We start from the raw sequence: 26,893 nt of genomic DNA, 5'->3' as shown, positions 1-26,893 counted from the left end.
AAAAAACAAAAAAATAAAATCCGTTAAAAATTCTGTTAAAATCTTAAAAATGCCGAATGCCTTTACGACGACGTGGACCTGCATAGGCAACTTTTGTCATAAGTTATTACAATATTTAAATGCGAAACTGGAAGAAAAATCTGTTTATAAAATCATCAAAATACCGAATATCGGGTGTACCGTTATATGGGGGCTATACGAAGACGTGGACCTGCACAGATAATTTTCTGTCTTAGGCTGTAGTATCCATTACGAACTTCAAATGCCAAATTTGAAACAATTCCGGTGAATAATGTAGCTAAAAACATCAAAATACCGAATATCGGGAGGTACCGTTATATGGGGGCTATATGATAACTTGGACCTACATAGCCCATTTACGAACTTAACCTGCCTACTGGCAAAATATACATGTGTGCAAAATTTTATCCTTCTATCTCAATTTGTTCGAAAGATAGCGTGATTACAACAGACAGACAGACGGACGGACAGACCCACAGACAGACGGACATAGCTAAATCGTCTTAGAATTTTACGCTGATCAAGAATATATATACTTTGTGGAGTCTGACATGAGTATTTCGAGGAGGGTCAAACGGAATGACAAAATTAATATACCCACCATAGTATGGTGGAGGGTATAAAAAGGTAAAATTTGTTTATAATCGTAATCGTAATTTTGGTAATAGTAATTTTGGTTATTAGATAGATCGTCAGTTTAGGCTACACGATTGAGTTAAGAATTCTCCATGCACTATTAAGTGTTTCTATGATAACCTCCGAATATTTCTATACTCATATACCACTCTACATCGAACGAAGAATATTCACCTGAAATACCTTTGTAAACACCCTTTAAAAAAGTACTGGAACATGGCTTACAATTAAAAAATAGCAAATCCGAAATCAATGTCATTTTTAATTTTCAATATTTGTTTTTAATTTTTTTTTTTCAAATGGATATTGAAAAATTGTCAAGGTATATGATTTAAAAAAATCTATATTTAAAGCTTATTTTCTCTATTTCGCTGCAGATCTTTTAGTTCCCGCATCAAGGCCGTTAAGGAAAATTCAAAATTGCATTTGTCCATTTTTCGTTTGGGTTTCGTTAAGCGGAAACTTCTGAAAGCTCTGACTGTGTACGTGGTCACCGCTTCCATTTGTCAAATGGCTTCCAAGTGCAAGTGAAATATGGATACCCATTTAAAATTTTTTAGTAATTAAGTTTCTTATGCAAAGTTAGGAATTTTATTTATCTATACGAATGTATTATACATAATTAAGGAAATATGTTGACTATAAGGAGATTGCAGGACAAGTATAAATATCATAAAAAATTCCCAAAAATATGCTTTTATACGTTTTTGTTTTTAATATAAAATATTGGCTTTAAACCGCCATATTTTTGTCACTCTTCTATTTGGCTTCAAATATAACAGACCAGGATTTTTCGGCGTGTTGCAGCTTCTTGGGGGCATTTAAGGATTGCGTTTTTCTGGAAGAGGGAAGAAAGTATGATTACCTTATAGATTAAATTATTTGGGAGATTTTCGTGTATATATGGGAAACTGAATGCATTTCCAGATACAGCAATGTAATATCCTTGGCCTTGGTAATGCCCTAAATCTGCATATATTTTCACTTTTTATTCAATCAACCATAATCGAAGATTTTTCAACATTGCATTGTTACGTTGATGTGTATTTTACCTCAAATCATTCACAGCCCTTCGACAATCTTCAGGAATACACAATAGCTTAGGTTTGGGCCTCAGTTCAAATAATTCGTTGTTCAGATTGTGAGGAGTCACCGCATCGCTATTACGATCCCCAGCTGTGGATTGTGAAGATCGTATTTTTGGTACAGCCCCGTTTGACATTTTTTTCCAAATTTTTAAAAATCAAAATAACAAAATAATATGAAATGAAAAATATATTTTCCAAATGTGTATAATATTGAACATTCCTTTCGCCTTATATACAGTAAAATACGGATACATGAAATATGGTCCATTGTAGAATTAAGAAGGTAAAGTCATGAACAAATCAGATAAGGGAATCCGTTTTCTTTACAGTGAAATATGTGAAAATAAATTATAGAAATGGAAGAGATGTATATGCTTATTTAAAATAACTTTAACTTTTTAATTCGACCATGATGCAGTCCATGGTACAATGAAGAGAAGGTAGGCCAACTTTAAAAAATTTGCATGTATAGAGGTCTACCTGTTTGGCTTGTAATGTCAGAATTAGTATCAAAACAATAAAAAATCAAACAACTTGTTGAATTTATTTTAAATAAATAATTGAAAAACGCGATAACTGAATGAAAGGTCGACACTTCTTTTCAAAATCATGTACTATATATCTCTAAAGCATTATTTCGCTACAAAAACTCTAGATTTTGTCGATGCATACGTTGAAATAAACATTTTGAAAACACCCGAATTTGAATATTTTCTGAACAATTTTTTTGTTATTGAAAATAAAACACATACATAAAAAAATAAAGATGACATATTAAGCCGAGAAAATAAAAAAAATTAAAATCACATGGTATCATAGCCCTACCTTGATATCATTGTACCATGATGCAGTCTTTTTATATAAGAGATTTTTAAAGCGTAATCTGTATAGGAAAGATCCTTAAAGTGATTTTCGGACTGTAGAAAACCCTTAAATGGAACTCCCTCTCATTATAGAAAATCCCTATATGAACTTTTTCACGAAAGTCTTTCTATAGAAGAAGCTTAAAGATTTTTTCAAAGTATAGTAGAGCCTGTCTGTTTTCTACCCATTGGATATCTCACAAAGGTTTTCCGTCTATAGAAAAAATTAGTTACCGTATTCAGAAGAACCTTAAATAGGTCTTTTGTCGATCCAAGGACCTGTCGATGGCGAACCACTAACACATCTTCTGTTTCTAACGTATTTTGTTTTGAACAGGTCTTTGTTCTATAGAAGGTTCTATAAAAAAAATCTTAAAATCTTTTTTGGGTGTCGGGTATACCCTTAAAAGATAATCTGTCGATAGAAGACCAATTCTTGATAGAAACATTTTTAATGTAAGGAAGATACATTAAAAATGTAAAGCTTCAAAAATTAATTTTCTTGATAAAATATTTCTGAAAGGTTTTTTTTTTTTCACTTAAGACAACTTCCTACAGTTATTTTCTATCTAGAAGATAGGTATATTCTTTATAGAAGAACTTTGGGAGGTCCATTTTCTATGGAAGACCTTTCAAAGGTATTTAATGTATTTTGCTTATAAAAGTCCGTTAACGGTTGCCTTCTCCATGGAGCAGGTTAGTTAGAAAAGCTTTCGAATGTCTTTCTCAATATAAAATCAATCAAAAGTCAATCCTCTGTAGAAGGCCTTTAATTTTTTTTATCTTTAAAAGTCATTTATCTGCAGAAGACCTGAAAGGGGTATTTTCTCTTTGGAAGACTTTAAAGAGGGTTTCTATCAAAAGAAGTCTTTCCAGATGAGTTCTTTCACAGAAGAATGTTTTAGGGCTTTTGGAGTCGATCTAGCGATGTTCGTCCGTCCGTCTGTCTATCTGTCTGGCTGGCTGGTTCACACAATAACTCTCAAAGGAAGTTTCTGTTTTGATCCAAACTTGGTACATCGTAATAGTATTATCAAACATAGATCGAGTTCGGAGATGGGCAATATCGGTCCACTAATGGTACAATAAGAAATACAGCTCTGAGGCTATGCCCGCTTCCTGTCGGAATTATTCAAAATTATATGAAACCAGTTGTTTTTTTATTTATTTCAATTTTTTTTCTTATTTTCAAAATGATCTTATTTCAAAATGAATGATGAATAATGCGAAGAATTAATGATGTGCCTAGATTTTAGGTAAAAAATATGATCCAGAGTGTCCAATCTTTCAATTCCATTGCAAAACTGTTTAATATCTTTAAAGCGCGGCCAACAATCTACGTTCCTTCCAATAATTTTTTTTTTTTTGTTTGAAAATATTTTGTTTTTATTTTTTCAAAACAATAAATACATACACAAAATTGGCAGAAGTTGGGCACACTCAGAAAAAATTGTAATCAGGTGGTAGCTCTACCTTACCTTTTTATTGTACCATGGGTCCACTCCTTCTGGTACATGCCCCACAAAAGTTCGAAATTTTCAAAAAAAAAAATGTGTTACTTCACAGAAAGAGAAAGGATGATCCGACTTTTCTCCACCTTTGCAAATCCTAATATTTCCATCAATGCTACTTTAGAGGCGAAAATGGGCAGAATCGCTCCACTCCATCAAGTACCTCCCCCACAAGGGCTTATATTTTGAATAATTATAACTCTTATAAAATATGTTGTAAGAGTCTGATTGTCTCCAAATTACACAGATCACAATATTTTTATTAACCCAAGGTCTGGTGTAAAGATGGAATATGTCGGTTCACTCCATCTGGTAACTCACCCACAAAGGGTCAAAAATTGAAATATCCACGTAACTCATAAATCGCGAAATTAACATCCTATTCCTTTCAGACTCGGCACATCTCAATATGCTCATCAACACAAGATATTTTATAAATATGGTAGAGATCAGACCATTTATTCTCGAACCTCACCCACAAAGTGTCAAAGTTTTGAATAACCGAAACGATTATAAAATCCGAAATAAGCACCCGGTTCTCTACATATTTCACACATCCCGTTATTACTACTAACACAAGATCTGCTATGAAGATGGGATATATCGATCCACTCTTTCTGGTCAAAATCCGAAATAAGCATCCAGTTCTCTTCAAATGTTACACACACAAACATTTTGCTAACACAAGGTCTGTTATGGAGATGATAGATATCAGGGAACCACTTCTGATACCTCACCCACAAAAGGTCACAATTTTCAATACCTGCGAAGCAATTAAGCGATTCTTTACAACTTGCTATATCTTAATATTTCTCTCAAGCAGAAACCTGAGATGAATATGGAATTTATTTTATTCTCATAAAATTGGATTCAAATGTTCGATTTTCTTGTGAATGAAATACTTATTCGACTACATCGCGCCCATTTCAAAATTTTCTTAAAATTATAAAGTGAATATAGTCCAAACCTGGAACGTCCTTTAAGTCCGATACGAAATGGACAATATTGGCCCATGCCTTCGGTACCTACTCAAAAATACCTTGTCAAAAATTTGAATAATCATAACAGAAGTCAAAATACACATATTTAAATAATCGAACATTGGATGAGGGTATACATCTGTCAGCAAAACCGACTGGTAATTTTTAACTTCTTTCATTGGACAATCACTTTTAATTCACAGTGTGTTTTTTGGAAGTTTGGAAAATTTTCAAAAATATTTCCCCCTATCGAAACTTCAAAATACATTTAATTTTTTTGCCTGTCAAACTGAAGAAACTCTCTCAAAAAGAAAAAAAATACAATTAATTGAAAATTTCCTTGAAAATGGCCCGTTCCAGCCAAGTTGTTGCAGGAATCCTTTTAACACCCTATGTGGCATGTGGTGTGGCTTTGTGCCTACTGATCTTGGATAGGCCACATTGTGATTCGACCTATTATTTCTCGGGCAGTGCAGATCCTGAAGGTGGCGGTGGTGGTGGCGATGCTGCAGCACCTGCAGATGAAGCGGGTTTGGTAGCTGACAATAATGCCGCTATTCTCCCACCGCAAAAATATCTCGATCAGCGTTACTGTGCTGGTGGCTATCATGGATTGTTGTGTGTCATTGGAACCCTTCTGATGGGATTTAGTGAGCCCACAATTTTTAAGAAATAATTGTATTTCTCAATTTTTTCAAAATCTTTTAGCCATCATAATCTATCGCCTATTGATTGGGACACGCACCCGAACCGTGAAATACATCCATTTGCTGCTGCACTTGATCACCCTGTCGCTGTTCGTTGCCAGTTTCTGGTGTGTTGAGTATCACATGCACAACATTTTCTATTACAGATTTGAAATTCACACCGTAACCTCGTTGGTGGTCTTTCTCATATTTCTCATTCAGGTTGGGGAGGACGTTCTCATTGAGATTTTTAATAATTTTGTAATAAGTTCTCCCTTTTACAGTTCATTGTTGCTGCCATGATCTTCACCTATTTGTATCCGAATACCAAATTGCGTCTATACTTCGCGCCCTTCCATGATATTCTTGGCATTTGGCTGTTCATTTGTTTTGTGTCCTGTCTTATCTCGGGCAAACGATATGCCCAAATGGATTATGTCGCCTCCAATCAGATCCTGTTCTATGGCTTGTCTTATACAGCATTTACTTTCATTCTCATTGTCATTCTGAGTCCTTTCTTTGAATGGGATATGGTGAGTAGGATAAGAGGATTTTGAGTTAAAATAATTTAATATCAATTTTTTCTAATGCAGGTCGGCCCTTTGTAAACATCATATTGTATAGCAAGTAGTTTTTTTTAATGAGTTAATTATATTTTTCAATAAATGATAGATTTTTTATATAAATTGTTTTAAAATTTTTAATAGGATTTATAGTTTGGGTTGTCTGGGATACCATAGTTTGGGTTGATGACCCACAACCCAAAATATTGTTGTTTCTTAGAAAAAAAATTAAAGACAAAAAATTATGAAAATTGGCAATAGATTTAGGAAAAGGTATGGAAAAGGAACAAGGTCGTTTTACCCCTCCTGGTACTTCCTCTCTCCAATTCACTCTCATAAACCACGTACTATTTCACCGATCGTCTCCAAACTTCGTACATCTCAATATTTTATTAAAAAAAGATATGATATAAAGATAGAATATATCGGTCTACTTCTTTTTAAGAAATCTACTATCTCGTAAAAAGTGGGTTTAGATCGGGTGCGGAAACAGACAATATCGATCCAATCCTTCCGATATCTCCTTCCTTTTGGTTTCTCATAAATTTCCTCAAATGTTGTAAAATATACCAAAAAGGGAAAGATGACATATATCAGTCCACAGCCCGATTTCAAGAAAAGCGATAAATTAAAAAAAAACATTAAATTATTTTTTAAATTTCGTTGCATTAGATTTTTTTTTTGAAAATAGAAACTCTTGTGGTCCTCCCTTACAGAATTATTATTATTTTTTTTTATTTTATTTTTATTTATTTATTTTATTATTATTAGTATTATTATTATTATTTATTTATTATTATTATTATTATTTTTTTTTTTTTTTGATTATTTAAGGCCCTTTGGAACCATTTATGGCATTTTTGTCGGCTTTAAAATTTTTATTAACAATTACGTAGAATATGGGAAACATTAATAGCCATAACAATCCGTCCAACATAAAATTCATTGGCAGTCATGTTGGTATTCAACATTAAACTAGTTGTTCTATTTTGTGGCATACTTTTAGGCGATTTATTAAAATCAATCTCTTTCAACAGTATTGTACATAATTGTTCAAATTATATACTCGAAATTGATGTAAGTAAAATTTGTTGATAGAAAAAATAGAACCTGCACCCGTCTATACAAATTAAAAGGAAGAAAATATTTGGAGGGAATGGAATGGAGTTATGCTATGTAAAATGTACATCTTCAATTGTATGAATCGACAGCGAAGAGTTCCGATGATATTTTTATACCCTCCACCATTCTATGGAGGGTCTGTCTTTTGTAATCACGCTATATTTCGAACGAATTGAGATAGAAAGCTAAAATTTTGCACACATATTTAGTCAAGTTCGTTAATGGGCCATTTAGGTCCACGCTTTTATATAGCCCCCATATAACGGTAACTTCCTATATTCGGCTTTTGATGATTTCAGCGACATTACTGACCGTAGTAGTTTCAAATTACGTATTTAGAGTTCTTAATGGGAACTACAGTCTGTCTTCGTTTAGGCCCTATATATCAGTACCTCCCTTCATTCGGTATATTGACGATTTTAGGTACAATACTCACCGAAATTGTTTGAGATGTCGTATTTAAAGTTCGTTATGGAAGCTACAGCCTGTGACAGAAAATTGTGTATGCAGGTCTAGGTCTTTGTTTAGCTCTGATATAACCATACCTGCCTATATACGGTATTTTGATGATTTTAGCTACATTAATCACCGTTTATTTCAAGTTTCGAATTTGAATATGGCAATGGCTTATAAGCCACGTCGTATAGACCCCAATATAACGGCTGTATTCGGTATTTTTAAGATTATAACAGAATTTTTAAAGGATTTTATTTTTTGAAAATGTCCAGATTCGTTCAAAATGGTGGAGGTTATTCAAAGTTCGGCCCGGCCGAACATACTGCTTTTTAACTTGTTTAAGAGTTGTAATTATTCCACGTCTTGAAAAATTATATTTTTTTGAAAATGTTGACCTTTTGTGGGTGACGTACCAGAAGGAGTGGGCCAATGTTGACCATTTCCGAACTTGATCTAAGTGTAACAAAAAAATTCCGATATACCAAGTTTGGACCAAATCATATATTCCCTTAGAAAGTTATCGCGCGCACCATCCAGACAGACAGACGGAAAATAACGAAGACGAGGACCTGCATTCGCAATTTTTTGTCATAGGTACATTAGGATCTTCAAATACGAAATTTAAAACAATTCCGTTGAATAATGTCGTTAATATCATCAAAATACCGAACAAGGGAGGTACCGTTATATGAGAGTATACGAAAACGTGTAGAATTTTTTGTCATAGGGTGAAGCATCCATTACGAACTTGAAATACCAAAAATTTGAAACCATCCGGTCTATAATATCGCTAATATCATCAAAATACCGAATATTGAGAGGTACCATTATATGGGGGCTAAACGAAAACATGGACCGACATGATACATTTACGAACTTAACCTGCCTGCTGAACAAAATACATATGTGAACAAAATTGTAGTCTTCTATCTCAATTTGTTCCAAAGATAGCGTGATTTGCGACAGACGGACAGAACGGTGGAAATCGAAGAATTTTAGAATTAGATTAGAATTTTACGCTGATCAAGGATATATATATATACTTTGTTGGATCTAGCATGAGTATTTCGAGGAGTTACAAACGAAATTACGAAGTTAATACACCCTCCATAGTATGGTGGAGGGTATACAAACTTAATTTCCGAATTTTCACTATGCTTTTGCACTAAATACGATGAGGCAGCATAAAATATCTTTTAGTACTTTTAGTGCCCCTTTTGTACGATTTTTTACAAAACAGGACATTTTTTGCTCTCACGTACCTAAAGTGACCAACATGTCAAATTGGAGGTTTCTAGCTTTACCCGATCGCCAAATACCATAACTCACATTTAGAACCATATCCTACCCCTATATACTAAGACGATCTAACATGATATCATTCAAAATTCCAATTTTATTTGGTACGGCAATAAGTACATTCTACTCGTTATTTTGATAGCCTTTCATTTCGGTGTTCCAAAATTCAGCCATATTTCACAGCAACAGTAACCCATGTTCAAAATTCCTAATTTCTAGATTTGTTCCTTCGCTTAGTACCAGTTATGTAACTTTAAGCCTCATTAGTATGATCTTATATCGAATTTCCATAAACTCAGGTTTATCCCCCTATCTATACAAGAAATGTAACCCCCAACCTTTAAGTTTCTATCTTTACCTGATCTCATATTACTAAATCACAGGATTTAGTACTATTTTAATGGAAATTCCAGATAAGCGAACTTATCTCAGTCTTCCATAGAAAATTTTAAAATTCTAATCTCATCCATTCGTAAGTCATGGCACCACATTTAGTACCTCTCAGTACTGTTGGTAAGCTTTTACTTCAACTTTTCCCAAAAAAATAACCCGTTCTTGTAAAGAACCATTTTTTTCCTTTGAAACGAAAATCCCAATTTGTCACACCAACCTACCGCAGACAAAATGTCACCATGCAGTTGATGTTGATTTAGCCATTTCAGCTACCCATAATTCAATGGATAAACAAATAACAAACACACCACACAATCAGTCGGCCAGTCAGTCAGCCCTCGACAAGAGACAAATTATTTCTGGCGGCAGCAGTTTCCAAGTGTTTTTATAGCCATTTGTCATACAAATCTAAATGTCGAGCAAGTCAAACAAATCGTATCAAACGAAATCGAAGTAAATCATTCGTTCAATCGCGTTTTAATGACCCGAAACAAAAAAAACATCACTACCATGAAGTGTACTTCAAAAAAAAAAAAAAAAAACACAAATTAATTGTAAATAAATCAAATTTACACACACACACACATAGTGCCAATATTACCTTGATTTTGCCGATATTTTTGGCAAATTGAATTAAAATCCGTCGCATTTTTTTTTGTTTATTTTGCCGAACAATTGAGTCACAAAGCTCAGTTGTATTTTTTTACGGATGTCCAATTTGTGAACTGCTAATGATGACCGCCAATTTTTTTTTTTTTTGCGGCAACCTTGCCTTAAGCACCACATCTGCTAGTGTTGCTGTTCTTCTTGTGGTTGCTGGTGCTACTCCAATTCCAAGATGAAACAATGAACGGACATACACACATGTCAATGATATAGCCTAAATCGCAATGTATCACTTACGCAGTTCACCGTTAAATGATTTTTAATAAAACCCCAAGAAGGCGACAGACCATTGAGAAGAATCAGGAAAATACCCCCATGACAATCAGCTGAAGTTTGTTGTCCATCAAAATTTGTTATGGCCATTATTCACTTCAAAATAAAATTTAAACTACTTATTGAACACTTGAACATTCCAATACCACCAAATTCAGAACATTTACTTGGTCATGGTAGGAAATACACAGCGACATTTTTATGCCCTACAGTCAAACATTTGGAAAATATGATTTCCTCACAGGTCGTGGACATTACTTGAGGGTCCTTAGGGGAATTCGCTGATATTTTGAGATTTCAATCATACCTCCCAAAAAGCTCACTCGAATTCGAGTGAAGTGAGAAACTCACTTCTAACATTTCCTCTCGCGAGAACGAATCGCTGCCGTGCGAGCAAATATGTGCTCTGATTTTAATAGACCTCCAAATGGACAAGAAGTCCATTTGAAGTTTATACAGATGTGACTGGCAGTCTTTTTGGCTGGCAGAATGGCCTTCCAAGAGAGCTCCCGATTTTGGCCAAATTTTTAACTTTGCAATAATTTTATCAACCGTAGAACGAAAGTCCTTAAAGAATGTATTAAAACAGGTTATATAGTATCAGTCGAATAGATGTATACCCCCAGCATTGAGTTATGATTATTCTAAACGTTGACTCTTTTATGGGGGAGGTTCGGAAGCAGTTGGCCAGTAATTTCCAATTCGTATCTGACCTAAGTCTGATATAAATATTACAAAGTGCGATACTTGGACTATATCTTATACTTCCTATACTTTATATGAGATATGTGAAAATTTTTGGACATTTGCGTGAGGTATCTACCGATTTTTGCCAAATTTTGAACTTTGCAATAATTGTATCAACCGTAAAACGAACGTCTTTACAAAATGTATTCAAATAGGTTATATACACTATCAGTCGGATAGATGTATACCCCCAGCCTTGAGTTATGATTATTCTAAACGTTGACCCTTTTATGGCGGAGATTCGGAAGCCAATTGGCCAATATTATCCAATTCGACCTAAATCTGATATAAATATTACAACGTGCCATATTTGTACTATATTGTCTACTCTCTATACTTTATATGAGATATGTGCAAATTTTTGGAAAAGTGGACATTTGCATCAGGTATCTGCAGGATGAGATAAAAAACTGCAACAAAGTCAAACGCCATAATTTTTATTTTTTTTTTTAAATTTCATTGAATAAAAGCAAAAAATATCGGAAAATTTTAGAATAAGTTTAGATTGGTTCGAATTGGTCACCTTTGGCACGAATTATGGCCTTCAAACGGCCAATGAAACCGTCACACGCTGCCCGAATGTTGCTCTGCGGTATTTTGGCCCAATCCCGGCGAAGCGCTTGCTTGAGGTGATCGACACTTTGGTATTTTTTAGTGCCAACCTTGCTCTCAAAAATACTCTAAACACAATAGTCCAACGGATTGGTATCCGGAGATTTTGGTGGCCATTGTACGCTTGAAATGAAGCGAGGGACCTTATTTTGTAGATTTTTTAGATTTTTTTGAATTGGTCACCTTTGACACGAATTATGGCCTTCGAACGGTCAATGAAACCGCCACACGCTGCCCGAATGTTGCTCTGTGGTATTTTGGCCAATTCCCAGCGAAACGCTTGCTTGAGTTGATCGACACTTTGGTATGTTTTAGTGCCAACCCTGCTTTCCAAAATACTCAAGAGTCCAACGGATTGGTATCCGGAGATTTTAGTGGACATTGTGCGCTGGAATGAAGCGAGTAACCTCATTTTGTGACCATTCTAGGGTGGCGCGTGCTGAGTGTGACGGTGCTGAGCCTTGTTGGAATGTCCAAGGACTGCGGCCAAAATATTTGTCATCCCAAGGCTTTAATACACCCTCCAGAATATTTTCGCGATAATATTCGGCATTTATTCTGATGTCACGGTCGATTAATACGAGCGGAGAGCGACCATCGGCTGTTATAGCGGCCCACACCATCACCATGGCCGGCACTTGAGTTCTGGTGGCCAACCGAAGGTGCACATTTTCAGTTGACCTCTTTGGCAAGTAAACACGATTATCAAACAACTGGACAACGAATGTTTTGTCACCGGAGACGGAGAAAACCAAATTCGGCAGTTCACCACTTTCGGCCAAGCGAAGCAACTCTTTAGCTCTTTTGAGTCTATTTTCTTTCTGTTGCGGTGTAAGTTCTTGGAGTTTTTGGAATTTCAATGGCTTTACCCCGATCTCATTTTTCAATATTTGCCGAATGGAATATTGCGATATGTTCAGCTAATGAACCATTTTTCGGCCACTGCGACGCGGGTTTCGATCAATTCGCTTCTTCACTTTTCGAACCATTTCTGCTGATGTTTCTGTTTTCTTCCGTCCACTTCCTTGACGTCGGGCTACGCCACCAGTATCACGGTAATGAGCGATGGTACGAGACACAAAAGATTTATTCACATTTAAATTCTGGAGTGCTCTAACGATAGCCACTTGTGGTTTTACAGCCAAATATAAAGAGATCACACTATCACGCTTGAACTTCATCACGAATAATTTTTTTCTTGAAAAATTTCGCCAAATTGCTTGTGTACGCTTGTAAAGTATGCAATGAGCTGTCATTGGAATAATTTTAACAGCTGTCGGACGAGTGGCTTAGAAATGACAGCAGTCTGAAGTTGGTTGCAGTTTTTCAGCTCACCCTGTATATATCTTAAATGCACGGATTCCGAAGAATCTAATCGGAAAATTTCCAAAAGTGTGGAAGAGAGAGGAACTTGACCCCGTCTATTTAGGTTGCTGTGCGATGTATACTTGTCGATACACTTGTTTTCTTTTTTTAGCTCTACTTTAATAATCTGCTGAATTTTCGCCATATTTATTGAAAATTTTGAATTTTGCCGCACAGTGTAATTACTTCTGTTTCGATTTATCAAAATTATTGGTGAAATGCTGCAACGATTTTAAAATTAAGGATTTTAACTTTTTTCTAATGTCTGTCATAGACCGTATTATACGGTAAAAACATAAAAATACTACACAGGGCTAGGCATTTCAAAGGTCTGTCTATAACGTGGCAAAAATTTTTATTTATTAAATTTTTTTAACTCTTAAGGTTTTTTTTTTAAATTCTCACATAACCCTAATTCTCATTCTTACAAAAATATTCCCCAGTAAACATCCACTTATAACTATCGACATTGCTATGTTTCGACAATTAATTCTGAGATGTCATTGACATGTCATTTTTTCAAGTGCTCGAAGAAGAACCTCACAACCTACATCAACGCGTTTCAAATTGAAGAACTAGAAGTGAACTTTGTCCTAACCTCACCAATTGTAGGGCATTCCCAATGATAAGTTGTTTTGCTGGCTTAGCACACCAAAAACCGCTTAGTAATAAATAATAATATTTAATAGCAACATCATTTGAATATTCCGACACTTGTCCAAGAGGTAAAAAATAATTGACAAACACGAATTAAATGCTGACATTAACGGAGCGATCAAGAAAACCATTTATGTGCAAAAACATCGAAGACACACTTATCATTGTGTTCAAATAACAACTGCGATGTTAACAATTGTTTCATTGCTGCACAGTGGGAGATTTTGTGAAAAGTTGGTTTTGTTGAGGGAGGGTTGTAAAAATAAGATCATATTGGTGGTGAATGATCAAATCGAAATCAATCTAAGTCAAAATTTTCCTCATTGTGCATACTTTACATTATGCTTACATAAAATACCATCTGTCGGGAGGTTTTCCACCCCCGGAGAAATGAAAAAAAATGTTCAGCCAAATCGAATGGAATCAGGGGTTCATTTATATTATAGCTTTAAAAAGATCTGGGCCTATAATTATAACTCTGTGCAACTAAAAAATAATCACGAGGAAAATCGGCGTTTTGAAAGTTTACATCGAAAAGGTACCTAAATAGAGGGGGCAAGTTCCCCTTTCCAACACTTTTATAAATTTTCGCATTAAGATTCCTCGGAATCCGTGCATTCTAGATATTCGTGCATTCTAAATATTCAGGGAATATTTTGCCCTCAAGCGAAAATGTTTAAAACCACCCTTTAAACGTGATCGTACCAAGATAAAATATTCCACAAAATGATTTATCACGAAGACGTTGACCTGCATGAGGAATTTTCCATTATAGGCTGTAGTACCCATTAGGAACTTTAAGATCCAATTTCGAAACATTTCCCGTGAGAAATGCGACACAAATCATCAAAATACCGAATATCTGGAGGTACAGTTGTATGGGGGCTATATGCAAGGATGTTTCTTAAATAATGGGAACACATGCTGCCAATTTACAGCAAAATAGGGTTCAAATTGTGACGTAAACACCCCAAACAAAAACCTTGAATCTTTCGGTAGTTATATTGTGGATATAGCATAACGTGGAGATATATAGCCTATATTATATGTCAAAAGTCCTGCAAACCTAACACACATGTGAGTAAAATTTTATCAAAATACTTCACCTCGTTCGGAAGCTAGAGTGATTTCTACAGACGAACAGGCAAATAGTCGGACGGGCATCGGTAAATCGACACATAATTCTATGCTGAATATATGGATACCATGTGTGGTCAAAAATTTGTTCGAATCGGTCACCTTTGCCACGAATTATGGCCTTTAACCGGCCAATGAAACCATCACAGCGCTTGCTTAAGGTGATCGACACTTTGGTATTTTTTAGTGCCAACCTTGATTTCCAAAATATTCCTGACACAATAGTCCAACGGATTGGTATCCGGAGATTTTGGTGATACTTGAAATGAATCGAGGAACCTCATATTTTCTTCCGTCCACTTCCTTGACGTCGGGCTACGCTACCAGTATCACGGTAACAAGCAATGGTACGAGACACAAAAGACTTATTCACATTTAAATGCTGGAATGCTCTAACGATAGCCACTTGCGGTTTTCCAACCAAATATAAAGAAATCACTCTATCACGCTTGAATTTCATCACAAATTACTTTTTTCTGGAAAATTCTCACCAAAATGCTTTTTTACGCGTGTAAACAATATAATGAGCTGTCGCTGGAATAATTTTAACAGCTGTCGGACGAATGGCTTAGAAATGACAGCAGTCTGAAGTTGGTAGCAGTTTTTCATCACATCCTGCATTTCGGGGTTTTACAAACGGAATTAGAAATTTATAGCCTGTTCAGCAAACTTATTTTTCTTCCAATTGCTCGGCAAATGGCAGACGATTAGAATTTTTGGTTTTTGTATGTAAGTAAACAAAAAGAGCTTTTTTCAATAGGCAATTTTTGGTTCACCAAACTCCAACACAAACAAACGAAATGTCAAAGTAGGCAATCAAAAAATACCAATCTATTCACAAAAGTTTTAAAAATTGAAGATATTGGGTGTAAAATGGATATTTATACTAAAAAAATGTAAGTATTTAAACATTAATTTATAAGGAAATTTCAATCTTTTAGAATTAAAAAAACAACTCCTGGTCAGTTTCGGATCTTGGGGGAATCTATTGACGAATTCCCAGAGCTAGCAACTTCAAGCCCGATATTTGGGAAGTCGAAAGTCGAAATTGAATCCAAATGGGATGTTGTGGCACAAAAAATAAATTCGGTTGGACCTCCAATGCGAAGTGAATCTGATTGGAAAAGGGTACACTAACAGCCATTTGTTTTACAACAGTATTTAAAACGCTTAGGTTTTAGATATGGGCAGATATGAAATGTAGAACGAAGGCCAAAATAACTGAAAATATAAAGCAAATGAAAGGCACAGGCGGAGGACCTTCCTATCAAAATTCGTTGACAGATATCGAAAGGGATATCGATAGGATATGCCAGCTATCAAAAGCCGCATCACCTGATGGAATAACCTTCGGTACAAATAGGAAAGAGCCTCTTGTTTTGGAACTTACGCCACCCAAACCTTCAACTATCGTTGCTGTTGTTACTCCCACAACTTCAGACCAATATTCAAATACAGCACAAGCGACATCAACCCCTATCAAAGTTATGCCGAAAGCAAACCTTTGCAAAAACCAACAGAAACGAAAGATCGCAGAAAAAGAACAAGGGGCAGAAATAAAACTTTTAAAATTACAATTGGAGCAGAATAATGCTTTGGTAGAAGAGATGAAGGTGCAAACAAAAACACTCAACTCGCTGGCCAATTCTCTCCAAGGCATTCAACATGTCTTGCAACATTTTTAAAAACTGAATGAAAATAATTGTGTTAAGACATTTTTTAATCAACTAATCAATTTTATTGTTTCCCTATTAATTTAATTTTAATAAAAAAAGAGCTTAATTACATTTTATTATTTCTGTTTATTTATTTAATTATTTTTAACTATTTAATTTAACAGATTTAAAGCTATTTCGTCTCTAATTGTAATAGCTGCCGTTTCATCGCCAGAGGAAAAACTACCTAAATCTTCATTTTCATTTTGGAACATAGCATCACTTGGTAACAAATGGTTCTTATAAAATATACATATGTTGTGCAAAGCACAACACGTGTTTATAATTTGTGTTGCTTTGGCGGGACTGTAATGCAACCCTCTCGATCCTATGATGCACCTAAACCTATTCTTTAGAACACCAAAACACCGTTCTACAACATTTCGAGTTTTTGAATGTTTCTTGTTGTAGTTCCTTTCGGTGGCATTTGAAGGATTCCGTCATATAGGGCTGAAGTTTGTATACAGAGTCCCCTTCAAGTGAATTTTAGGAAAGAATTTATTTTGGTGTATGTGTGTATTAAAAAAGGCAACTATAAATACCTAACAGCCATGTATTCCTCTTGCCTCGAATAAAATTATTTTTAAAATGATCATGTGCATCGCTCTGGTCCCACACAAATGCATCGTGATTTGCACCTGGATGTCTAGCATCTACGTAATTTATTACCATATTATGATCGCATATCTGTAATGAATAATACAAATTAATAGCATATTTTCATTACATAGCTTTGAAAAAAACTTACCACCATTACATTTATGCTGTAGTAACCTTTACGGTAATAATATAAATGCTGTTGTTGTTGCCCAGGGGACTTTATTCGAACATGGGAGCCGTCTATGCATCCTACAACTCCTGGTACACCAGCGCTGTTGAAAAAGCTTTGTTTACATTCGTCTTCCTCACCTAATGTTTTTTGTAAACGAATCCATTTAGCACATATGTGCTGCTCCACAATGTTCAAGCATTCGCTTACCACCTCCGAAACTTTGGCCTTTGACATATATGAGACACTCTCATTTCCAACACAAAATTGGTAGCCACCACTTGCCAAAAATTTTAAAAATGTTGAAACTTTTACGATTGGTGGAACACTGCTGCTCCTGGTATTCCGTTTCATTTGTGGCTCCATTTCACCCAACAGCATCAAAAACACATCCTTACTTACTCGAAAATTGGCAATAAATCTGAAACAAACAACAAAAGTTATGGTCCATTTCATCCGCTTTCCTGGATCCATCCAAACACTTACCTTTCTTCTGGAAGTTCCAATACGTTTGTGGCATCGAGCAATTGACGAAAAAGATTGATATTTCCGTCACCCCTATTCATACTTTATTTAAAATGGAAAGTCCAAAACCAACGGAGGCAATCATTTTTAAAAAATATAAACAAATTTTCTTTTTGGAAACATAAACAAATTTTTGACAGAAGGGCAATAAGTAAAAGAGCTTTTTTCCCAGACGAAAAAAGTAAATGAACTAAAATAAAAACTTTATTGTCTGGGTAGCAATTGTTTGTCTGCCTTACACAAAAGTTCTGTGAACAGGCTATTAATATACCCTCCATGCTGAATATGAAAATGGTCCTAATCCCAAAGTCAATTGTTTTTTTCCCCTACTTTTAAATAGGGAGAACTAATTTTTTATACCCTCTGCGTATAGCTAGAGAGGGTATATATACGTAAAAAGGTGTCTCATTGAAATAACGGTTTTAGACCCTAGGTCTCTTTGTACCAAATCCAGGACATTTGGAGTCGATCAAGCAATGTCCGTCTGTTTGCTGGCTGGCTGTTGCGTACAATAACTCTCGAAGAGAGTATCCAATTGGGTCCAAACTTGGTACATAGCTAGATTATTATCTAGATCGAGTTCGGTTCGGGGGCAATATCGGTCCACACGGAGAAATTTTCAAAAAAAAAATTATTTTACTGCACAGAAAAAGAAGGATAATCCGATTTTTCTCCAACTTCGAAAATCCTAATATTTGCAGCAGTACTAGGATAATATCGGTACACTCCAACAAGTACCTCCCCCAAATGGTCAAAATTTTAAGTAATTATAACACTTATAAAATGTTAAAAGTCCGATTGTTTTCTAGTTACACGCATCACAATATTTTTATTAACCCCAGGCCTTTCTGTAAAGATGGAATATATCAGTCAACTGTTTCAGGTACCTCCCCCACAAAAGGTTCCAAATTTTAGATATACATGAAGCTCATAAAAGCGAAATTAACATCCAATTTTATCCAGACTTGGTACATATTTCCATTAACACAAGATCTGTTTAAATATGGTAGATATCGGACCATTCCTTCTGGTACGTCCCCCACAAAGGGTCAATGTTTTGAAAACCCAAAAATTTCATAAAATATAAAATAAGCCTCCGGTTCTCTTCAAATTTTCCACACCTCAATATTTCTACTAACACGAGATCTGCTGTTAAGATGGGTTATATCTGTCCACTCCTTCTAGTACCTCCCCAATGAAGGGTCATAATTTTCAATATCCATGAAGCTCATAAAACGCGAACTTTACATCCGTTTCCATTCAGACTTGGTACATCTCAATATTTCTGTCAGCACAAGATCTGTTATAAAAAAGGTAAAGATCGGACCATTTCTTCTAGTACCTCCCCCACATAGGGTTCAAGATTTGGAAAAACAAAACGTTAAAAAAAGGAAATAAGCATCTAACTCTCTTCAAATTTCACACACACAACATTTGTGCTAACACAAGATCTGCTGTGAAGATGAGAGATATCAACCAAGCCCTTCTGGTACCTTACCCACAAAGGTTCATAATTTTCAATACTTTTCGTCTATCATAATTTGCGAAACAAGTGAGCGATGCTTTACAACTTGCTATATATAAATATTTATCTCAACCAGAAACCTGAGATGAAGGTGGAGTTTATGATTTCGCAAAAAATTGGATATAAATGTTCGATTTTCTTGTAATTCGGTCCATACCAATATTTTTATCTGTATTAGATGAAGTGGTACAATACTTCGGGCGAATATATCTGGTAACTCACGTACTCTTTAAAATTTTCTAAAAATTGTCATATATCTCATATAAAGTGAAGGATGTTACCAACCTAGCACGTCGCAATACTTTTACGATATTTATTTAGCTCCGATACGAAATGGACAATATTGACCCATTTTTTTGAAACCTACTCCATGGAGGATCAACAATTGTAATAATCATAACATAAGTCAAAATATATTTAAATAATGGAACAATGGCTGAGGGTATACTTCTGTGGGAAAAAGACCGACTGATACTTTTTAATTAGTTTTCTCCTAAATTTACTTCGGTTGTATGAAGGGGTCTCTAGCGTATCAGTCAATCACTTAGATAACTTGAATGAATTTTACAGAATTCAAAAAAAAAAAAAAACAGTAAAGAAAGTCTTAAAATCGGGCGGGGCCGACTTTATCATACCCTACACCACTTTGCTAATTTAGTAGAGCTGCGCATAACAATTAAAAGTTTTTATGGGAGAATTCAATTATACACGCTATGATTATAATTATAATTTAAAATTCAAAGTAATAAATATGCCGAAGCATTCATATCTTTTAAATTCGGACTTGTATTGCCCATTTGGTGCACAATTAATTTGAAATCGGATAAAGATATAAATGGGAGCTATATCCAAATCTGAACCGATCTCGAAAAAATTTGGCAAAGATATTTCTGAGCTGTATTTTCTATATTTCCCCAAATATTGTTGTTACGAAGTGCATATTACGGCTGCGGAGGACAAAAATAACAAATCGGACGAACAACATATATTGGAGCTATAGCTATATCTGAACCGATTTCGATCAAATTTGGTATACTTATTTTCAGGCCTTATTTGGTTGTATGTACACGTTTGGTGCACAATAAAAGGCAAATCGGACGAACATATATATGGGAGCTATATCTAAATTTTCAATAGGGTTCGTCCTTGGGCCCAACAAATGATTTGTGCAAAATTTCATCTGGATCGGGCCATAAATGCGAACTGTACTTTATGTACAAAAATACATGGACAGACGGACGGACATGCATAAATCGACTCAGAATGTGATTCTATGCAGATCATCAAAAGGATGTATGGGTCGATCTCGTTTCCTTTTGCCTGTTACAAACAAATGCACAAAGACATAATACCCTGACCACTTTGTGGTGTAGGGTATAAAAAATCACCCACTGTGTTAGGCAAATATTTTTTATGAATGAATGAGTGTCTTAAACACAAGCATCAGACACACACACACACGAAACTATGCTGTACTATCAAAGAACAATTAACTGGTAGTAATCGCCGTAGTAGGGTAGTGGGGCCAATGATTCAGCGAATTGAGGTGGGAGAATTGTCTACAGAAAAAAAAGGTACAAAACGAAACACACACTGACTGATAACCATCTAACCAGATCACAACACACAAATCATTTGACAATTGAAATCAACAGCAACAACAACAGAGACAATAGAAATAGAAGCAAAAATAGAAGAAATATTTTAAGTATTCAATTCAATTCAAAAAAAATATTCAATTTTTAATAACTCATTATGGCTGTGATTTACGGGCAGCATTCATATGCACATGGAGACTTAAAAAAACGACAACAACAACAGCAACAATTAAAGTATCTTAAACTAAGCTGTAATTTGTATGCTTTTAATTTTCTATTATTCGTTTGATTTGATTTTGTTTTGATTGTTGTTGTAATCGTTTTATTGTTTATTAAGCGTTGTTTCCGCCAATTTGTTCTGTTTTTTTTTTTCGAAAAAAAAAAAATTGTGTGGCCGATATATGTGTCCGGCGTGTTAATGGAATGTTTAAATTTGGTGCTTGTCCACTTGAAACGAGTAGAAGAAGAAGAAAAAAAGCAACGATTTGAACCGAATCTAAAGTCAATGACGGACGGGGGATGTTTGTTGGCCTGTGTATCGATCGATCGATAGATGCTTAGATGGATGCTTAAGATCTGAAGGCCTCTGTTTGGCCTTTTCTTAGCCACCACCACCACGAGGTACTTGTTTTTTCACTGGGCTTTTAATTTGATTGTATAAATAGTCAACGATGTTCTTTATTTGACAACAGTTCCCATTACAAACTCCACGAATTAACAGAGCTTTTCTTTTGTCTTGTCGCGAAGCATCGATCGGGTGGTAGTGAAATTAAACACGGAAAAAACGGAAGTAATCTTTTTCATAAATAAAAATGGTAAGTTCTAAGGAATTTGAGGCAAAAAATATTTGGATTACAGTGTAAAAAGTGTTGAATTGAAAGATTATATGAAAATTTATGGTGAAATAATGGACCTAATGTGAATCCCTCAAAACCATTAGAATATTGAATTAAATGCGTGCAAAAAAGTGTTAAAAATTGAGAATTATTTGATGGATTTTAAGCTGCAGTATTTACAGTCATTCAACAGTGGAGTAGAATATTTTTTTAAATGAAAAACGAAAAAAATTGCGAAATTATCTTAGGCTGAAGTCCATTCAAGAATCGTTCGTCGAACACATAAAAATTAAAAAAATAATAATAAATTAATTTAAAAAAAAATAAAAAAAATTAAAAAACATTTTTGAAATTCACATTCATTTTAAGGTATAATGCTCATAAATGTGTCGGAAAAGTTTAAAATAATTGAAATAGAACTATTATAAAATAAAAATCTAAAGAAATATTCTGAGAAGGCGAGCTGAAATCACACAAAATTCAATGTTTGAAAACTGTGAAAAAAATTATAAAATCTCCAAATACTGTAGTAGACTATGGGAAATTTTGTAATTTTGATTAAAATTTATGTCAAAATTACAAAATTTTCGAAAATTGACTTATTATACCCTCCACCCTGGAAAGGAGGGTATATTAACTTTGTCATCCGTTTGTAACATCCTTAAATATTCGTCGTAGACCCCATAAAGTATATATATTTATAATCAGCATAAAATTCTAAGTCGATTTAACGATGTCCGTCCGTCTGTCTGTCTGTCCGTCCGTCTGTTGAAATCACGGTACAGCCCATATTATTTGACGTAGAGCGCCAAAATTTTGCAGAACAATTTGTATTGTGTCTAGGATGGTTGGTATTGAAAATGAGATATATCGGTCCACGTTCTGGTATAGTCCCCATATAACGGTACCTCCCGATATTCGGTATTTTGATGATTTATGCCACATTTTTTCACTGATTTGTTTGAAAATTGGTATTTATAGGTCATAACGGGTCCCAGTTCGTGTGGCAAAACATTATATGTATAGATCAACGCTTTGGTATAGCCCTCATATAATGGTACCTCCCGATATTCGGTAATTTGATGATTTTTGCCACATTTTTTCAGGGATTTGTCTGAAAATTGGTATTTCTAGGTCATAATGGGTTCTAGCTCCTTTGGCGAAACATTGCATATGTAGGTCCACGATTTGGTATAGCCCCCATATAAGGGCACTTCTTTTCTAATGTTTCCTTTACTCTAAGGTGGAGAGTATTAAAAGTTTGGCCAGGCCGAACTAAATGTTTTTTTTAACTTGTTATACCCTACACCACAGGGTGTTCAAGGTATTATGTCTTTGTGCATATGTTTGTAACAGGCAAAAGGAAACGAGATAGACCCATAGTTCCTTTTGATGATCTGCATGGAATCACATTCTGAGTCGATTTATGTATGTTCGTCCGTCTGTCCATGTATTTTTGTAAACAAAGTACAGTTCGCATTTATTGCCCGATCCAGATGAAATTTTGCACAAATCATTTGTTTGGCCCAAGGACGAACCCTATTGAAATTGGAGATAATCGATCAAAATTTAGATATAGCTCCCATATATATCTTCGTCCGATTTGCATTTTATTGTGCACCAAACGTGTAATATCAGCCCGAATAGTATGGACTTTTGCACATACAACCAAATTAGACCTGAAAATAAGTATGCCAAATGTGATCAAAATCGGTTCAGATATAGCTATAGCTCCCATATATATTATGCATCCGCTTTGTTATTTTTGTCCTCCGCTGCCGTAATATGCACACTGTGACAACAATATTTGGGGAAATATATCAAATACAGCTCAGAAATACCTTTGCTAAATTTTATCGAGATCGGTTCAGATTTGAAAATAGCTCCCATATAACTTCGTCCGATTTACCTTTTATTGTGCACCAAACATCTAATATTTTTCCCAAATGGGATGGAATTTGGCACTAATGACCGAATTGAGTCAAAAAGCTACAGTATTTTTTGCTTACCTGCACAATCAAAAATTGCATGACATCTTGTGCAACAATGCCCAAAATGCAGGTAGCTTCATTGCACTTATCTGCACAATGAAGCAGGTATCTTTAATTTTACTTACGTGCACAAAAAGTGCAGGTATCTTTAATTTTCTATTCGTATGCATTTGAGCATCAGTGGTGTTTTATCCAGCATAACCATATTTTAGTGTGGGAGAGGAAGCGAGAATATGTTTTTAATGCATGCTCTTTTCTTGTGTTGTTATTGTTTTTGCGAATACAAAAACAAAAACGAAGTGGTAGTTTTTAGTGTCTTTTTTGAGTTTGCAAAAATTTTCTTGTGCAGATAAATACAACTTTTGTAACCAAATTAAAAAAAAATTACCAAATTTTCGAGGCAGGAATGTCCAATGTGCAGCTATCGATTGGGCACTTAAATACAATTCAAATAAAAAAAATAAAAAATGGCATAACAAAAGGTTTTTGGTCTGCAAAGGCCAATGCGCAGCTAATGTTGATGCAGGTAAATAGAAACCACTGTAGTATGTCAAATTTGGTGAAGATCGGTTCAGATATAGCTATACCTCCCTTATATATTGTGCATCCGATTTGTTGTATTTGTTACCCACAGCCATACTATGCACTCCGTAACAACGATATTCAGGGAAATATATTAAATACAGCTCAGAAATATCTTTGCCAAATTTTATCGAGATCGGTTCAGATTTAGATATAGCTCCCATATATATCTTTATCCGATTTCAAATTAATTCTGCACCAAATGGGCAATACAAGTCCGAATTTAAAAGATACAAATGCTTCGGCATATTTAGTCCTTTGAACTTTAAATTGTACTTATAATCATAGCGTGTAAGATTGAATTCTCCCATAAAAACTTGTAATTGTTATATGGAGCTCAACTAAATTAGTAAAGTGGTGTAGGGTATCGCAAAGTCGGCCCGCCCCATTTTAAGACTTTCTTTACTGGTTTAGTACGTGTTTCCAAAACCAACTTCAAATCTTAACCGTAGACGCCTAATGAAAAATTGCAAATTTCAAGCACTACTCTTTCACCCATTGATGTCACATTCAATTCTAGGTCAATAAAATCAAACAATAAAAACTTCATTTCCTCCTCCTCCTTTAACCTTGACCCAATATTAGCCATTATACAGTAACAATATTTACTCATGCCTCTCCTTCTCTTTTCTCCACTCTCTCTCTCTCCCTCTCTCTTTTCAGAAAACACTTCTGGTATCATTAGCAATTATTGCTGTTGCCACAGCTGATGTTTCCCATTTAACAAATCGTTATTTGCCACCAAATCATCAGCATCATCAGCAGCAACACCAGCCCCGCCACCAAAGACCTTCAAACGAACGTGTCGAAACGACCATCGAACAACATGAAGTCATTGAATTGCCGACACAAATTGAAATTGTCAAGGATGGCCAACCTATCTATGGCATCCAATCGATGCCCAGTCGCATTGAAACAGCGCCTGAAGTGAGGAGCCGTTATTTGCCTCCTCCACCCCCACCACAAGAAATTGAAAATCTCCAGCCACCACCCAGCACAGTCGAGACACGGGAACAAGAAGTGCCATATGAAATGCCCATGAGAACATATTTGCCACCCGTCGAAACAACTACGGCTCCAGAGACAACCACCACCACAGATGTGCCTACAACAACAACAGAAATGATGTCCACTACAACAACTGACATGACCCCTGACACCACCACCACCACCTTTACCACTGAGGACACAACTACAACGGAACAGATGAGTACAATGGCCATGTCCACCACCACGGAGCAAGAGAATTTCGAAAGCACCACCACCAACACAGAGGCAGCTGAAACTACAGCCATGCCAAGCAATCCTTATTTGCCGCCCACTGCAATGCCCAAGAATCACTATCTGCCACCTCAAATGCCCCAGAACCACTATCTACCTCCCCCTGAGAACAAATATCTTCCTCCCTCACAAACTCCCGAAAAGCAGTATCTGCCACCCACAAATCACTACCTTCCACCTGGTATGCCTGAAAACCAATACCTGCCACCCACTGGCGAACCAGAAAAACAATATCTTCCTCCCGTTGCCGTGCCTCAGTCACAATTTTTGCCACCTGAAGTTCCCGAGAATCACTATCTCCCCCCGGCCAATGCTGTGCCCGAAAACCAATATTTTCCACCCATGGATGTAATGATGCCCCCAGCCGAGGCCATGCCCCAGCCCAGCTATCAGGAGTACCAGGAACAATTGTTGCGCGAACAACAGCAACAACAGGCCTATCGCGAGGAACAGATGTCCGACATGATTGATGCCATCGCCCAAATGGAAGAGCAAAATATGATTGCTTTCGATGAGGCGAATCAAGATGACCAGCAACAACAGCCACAGCCACAAATGCAACCTGTGGCCCCCGTCGAGCCCGGCCATGTTCTAAGGGAAGATGGTTATCATTACAAAACAGGCGATGATAATTTGAGACGTTTCCGTTATCGTCATTGAATTGACGTTCTGTAAATGGAAGAGTCATGTTTGATTATATTTTTGTTGTTATTGTTTTTGTGCATATGTACCATTTAGTTGTTAAATGTTTTTTTTTGTTCTTGTTGTAATAGTTTATAAAGAAAACGACTGTTAATTTTATTAAAAAAAAGAAAGAATGAAATTTAAAACGAACGGAGTGGATTTTCTTCAATTGTATAACAGTGTTCTGATCTGATTAGGTTATTTTTGGAAGAAAACAAATTTAAGGGTACAAAAGTACCAAAAGGTACAAAATAGTACCGTATTGTTAATAAGTGATTAGTAAGAGGTGACCCTTTGAAAGTTGTTCACCAT

The 26,893-nt window shown here is 35.5% G+C and overlaps 4 protein-coding genes across 4 annotated transcripts; 2 read left to right on the top strand and 2 right to left on the bottom strand.

Annotated features, from left to right (window-relative positions):
* Positions 1–1,220: 1,220 nt before the first annotated feature.
* Positions 1,221–1,960, bottom strand: LOC131806363 (uncharacterized). The gene is made up of 2 exons (XM_059130394.1): positions 1,710–1,960; positions 1,221–1,495 (listed from the first exon to the last, which is right to left on the bottom strand). Exons 1-2 carry the CDS (start codon positions 1,877–1,879, stop codon positions 1,417–1,419), a joined length of 249 nt encoding a protein of 82 aa, XP_058986377.1. The 5' UTR covers positions 1,880–1,960; the 3' UTR covers positions 1,221–1,416.
* Positions 1,961–5,445: 3,485 nt separating this feature from the next.
* Positions 5,446–6,471, top strand: LOC131806362 (uncharacterized). The gene is made up of 4 exons (XM_059130393.1): positions 5,446–5,749; positions 5,808–6,007; positions 6,070–6,318; positions 6,379–6,471. Exons 1-4 carry the CDS (start codon positions 5,446–5,448, stop codon positions 6,391–6,393), a joined length of 768 nt encoding a protein of 255 aa, XP_058986376.1. The 3' UTR covers positions 6,394–6,471.
* A 3,483-nt stretch (positions 6,472–9,954) lies between these two features.
* On the top strand, positions 9,955–26,557 carry LOC131806361 (mucin-2-like). Its single transcript, XM_059130392.1, has 2 exons — positions 9,955–10,071; positions 25,280–26,557. The coding sequence occupies exon 2, from the start codon at positions 25,514–25,516 to the stop codon at positions 26,555–26,557; it is 1,044 nt and encodes a 347-aa protein (XP_058986375.1). The 5' UTR covers positions 9,955–10,071; positions 25,280–25,513.
* LOC131806379 (putative nuclease HARBI1) lies at positions 17,270–18,128 on the bottom strand. The gene is made up of 3 exons (XM_059130415.1): positions 18,046–18,128; positions 17,539–17,980; positions 17,270–17,477 (listed from the first exon to the last, which is right to left on the bottom strand). Exons 1-3 carry the CDS (start codon positions 18,123–18,125, stop codon positions 17,310–17,312), a joined length of 690 nt encoding a protein of 229 aa, XP_058986398.1. The 5' UTR covers positions 18,126–18,128; the 3' UTR covers positions 17,270–17,309.
* Positions 26,558–26,893: the final 336 nt, after the last annotated feature.

This window comes from Musca domestica, unplaced genomic scaffold (genome assembly GCF_030504385.1).
Source record: "Musca domestica strain aabys unplaced genomic scaffold, Musca_domestica.polishedcontigs.V.1.1 74, whole genome shotgun sequence".
Taxonomy (NCBI): Eukaryota; Metazoa; Arthropoda; class Insecta; order Diptera; family Muscidae; genus Musca; species Musca domestica.
This window is presented reverse-complemented; position numbering and strand designations above follow the sequence as displayed.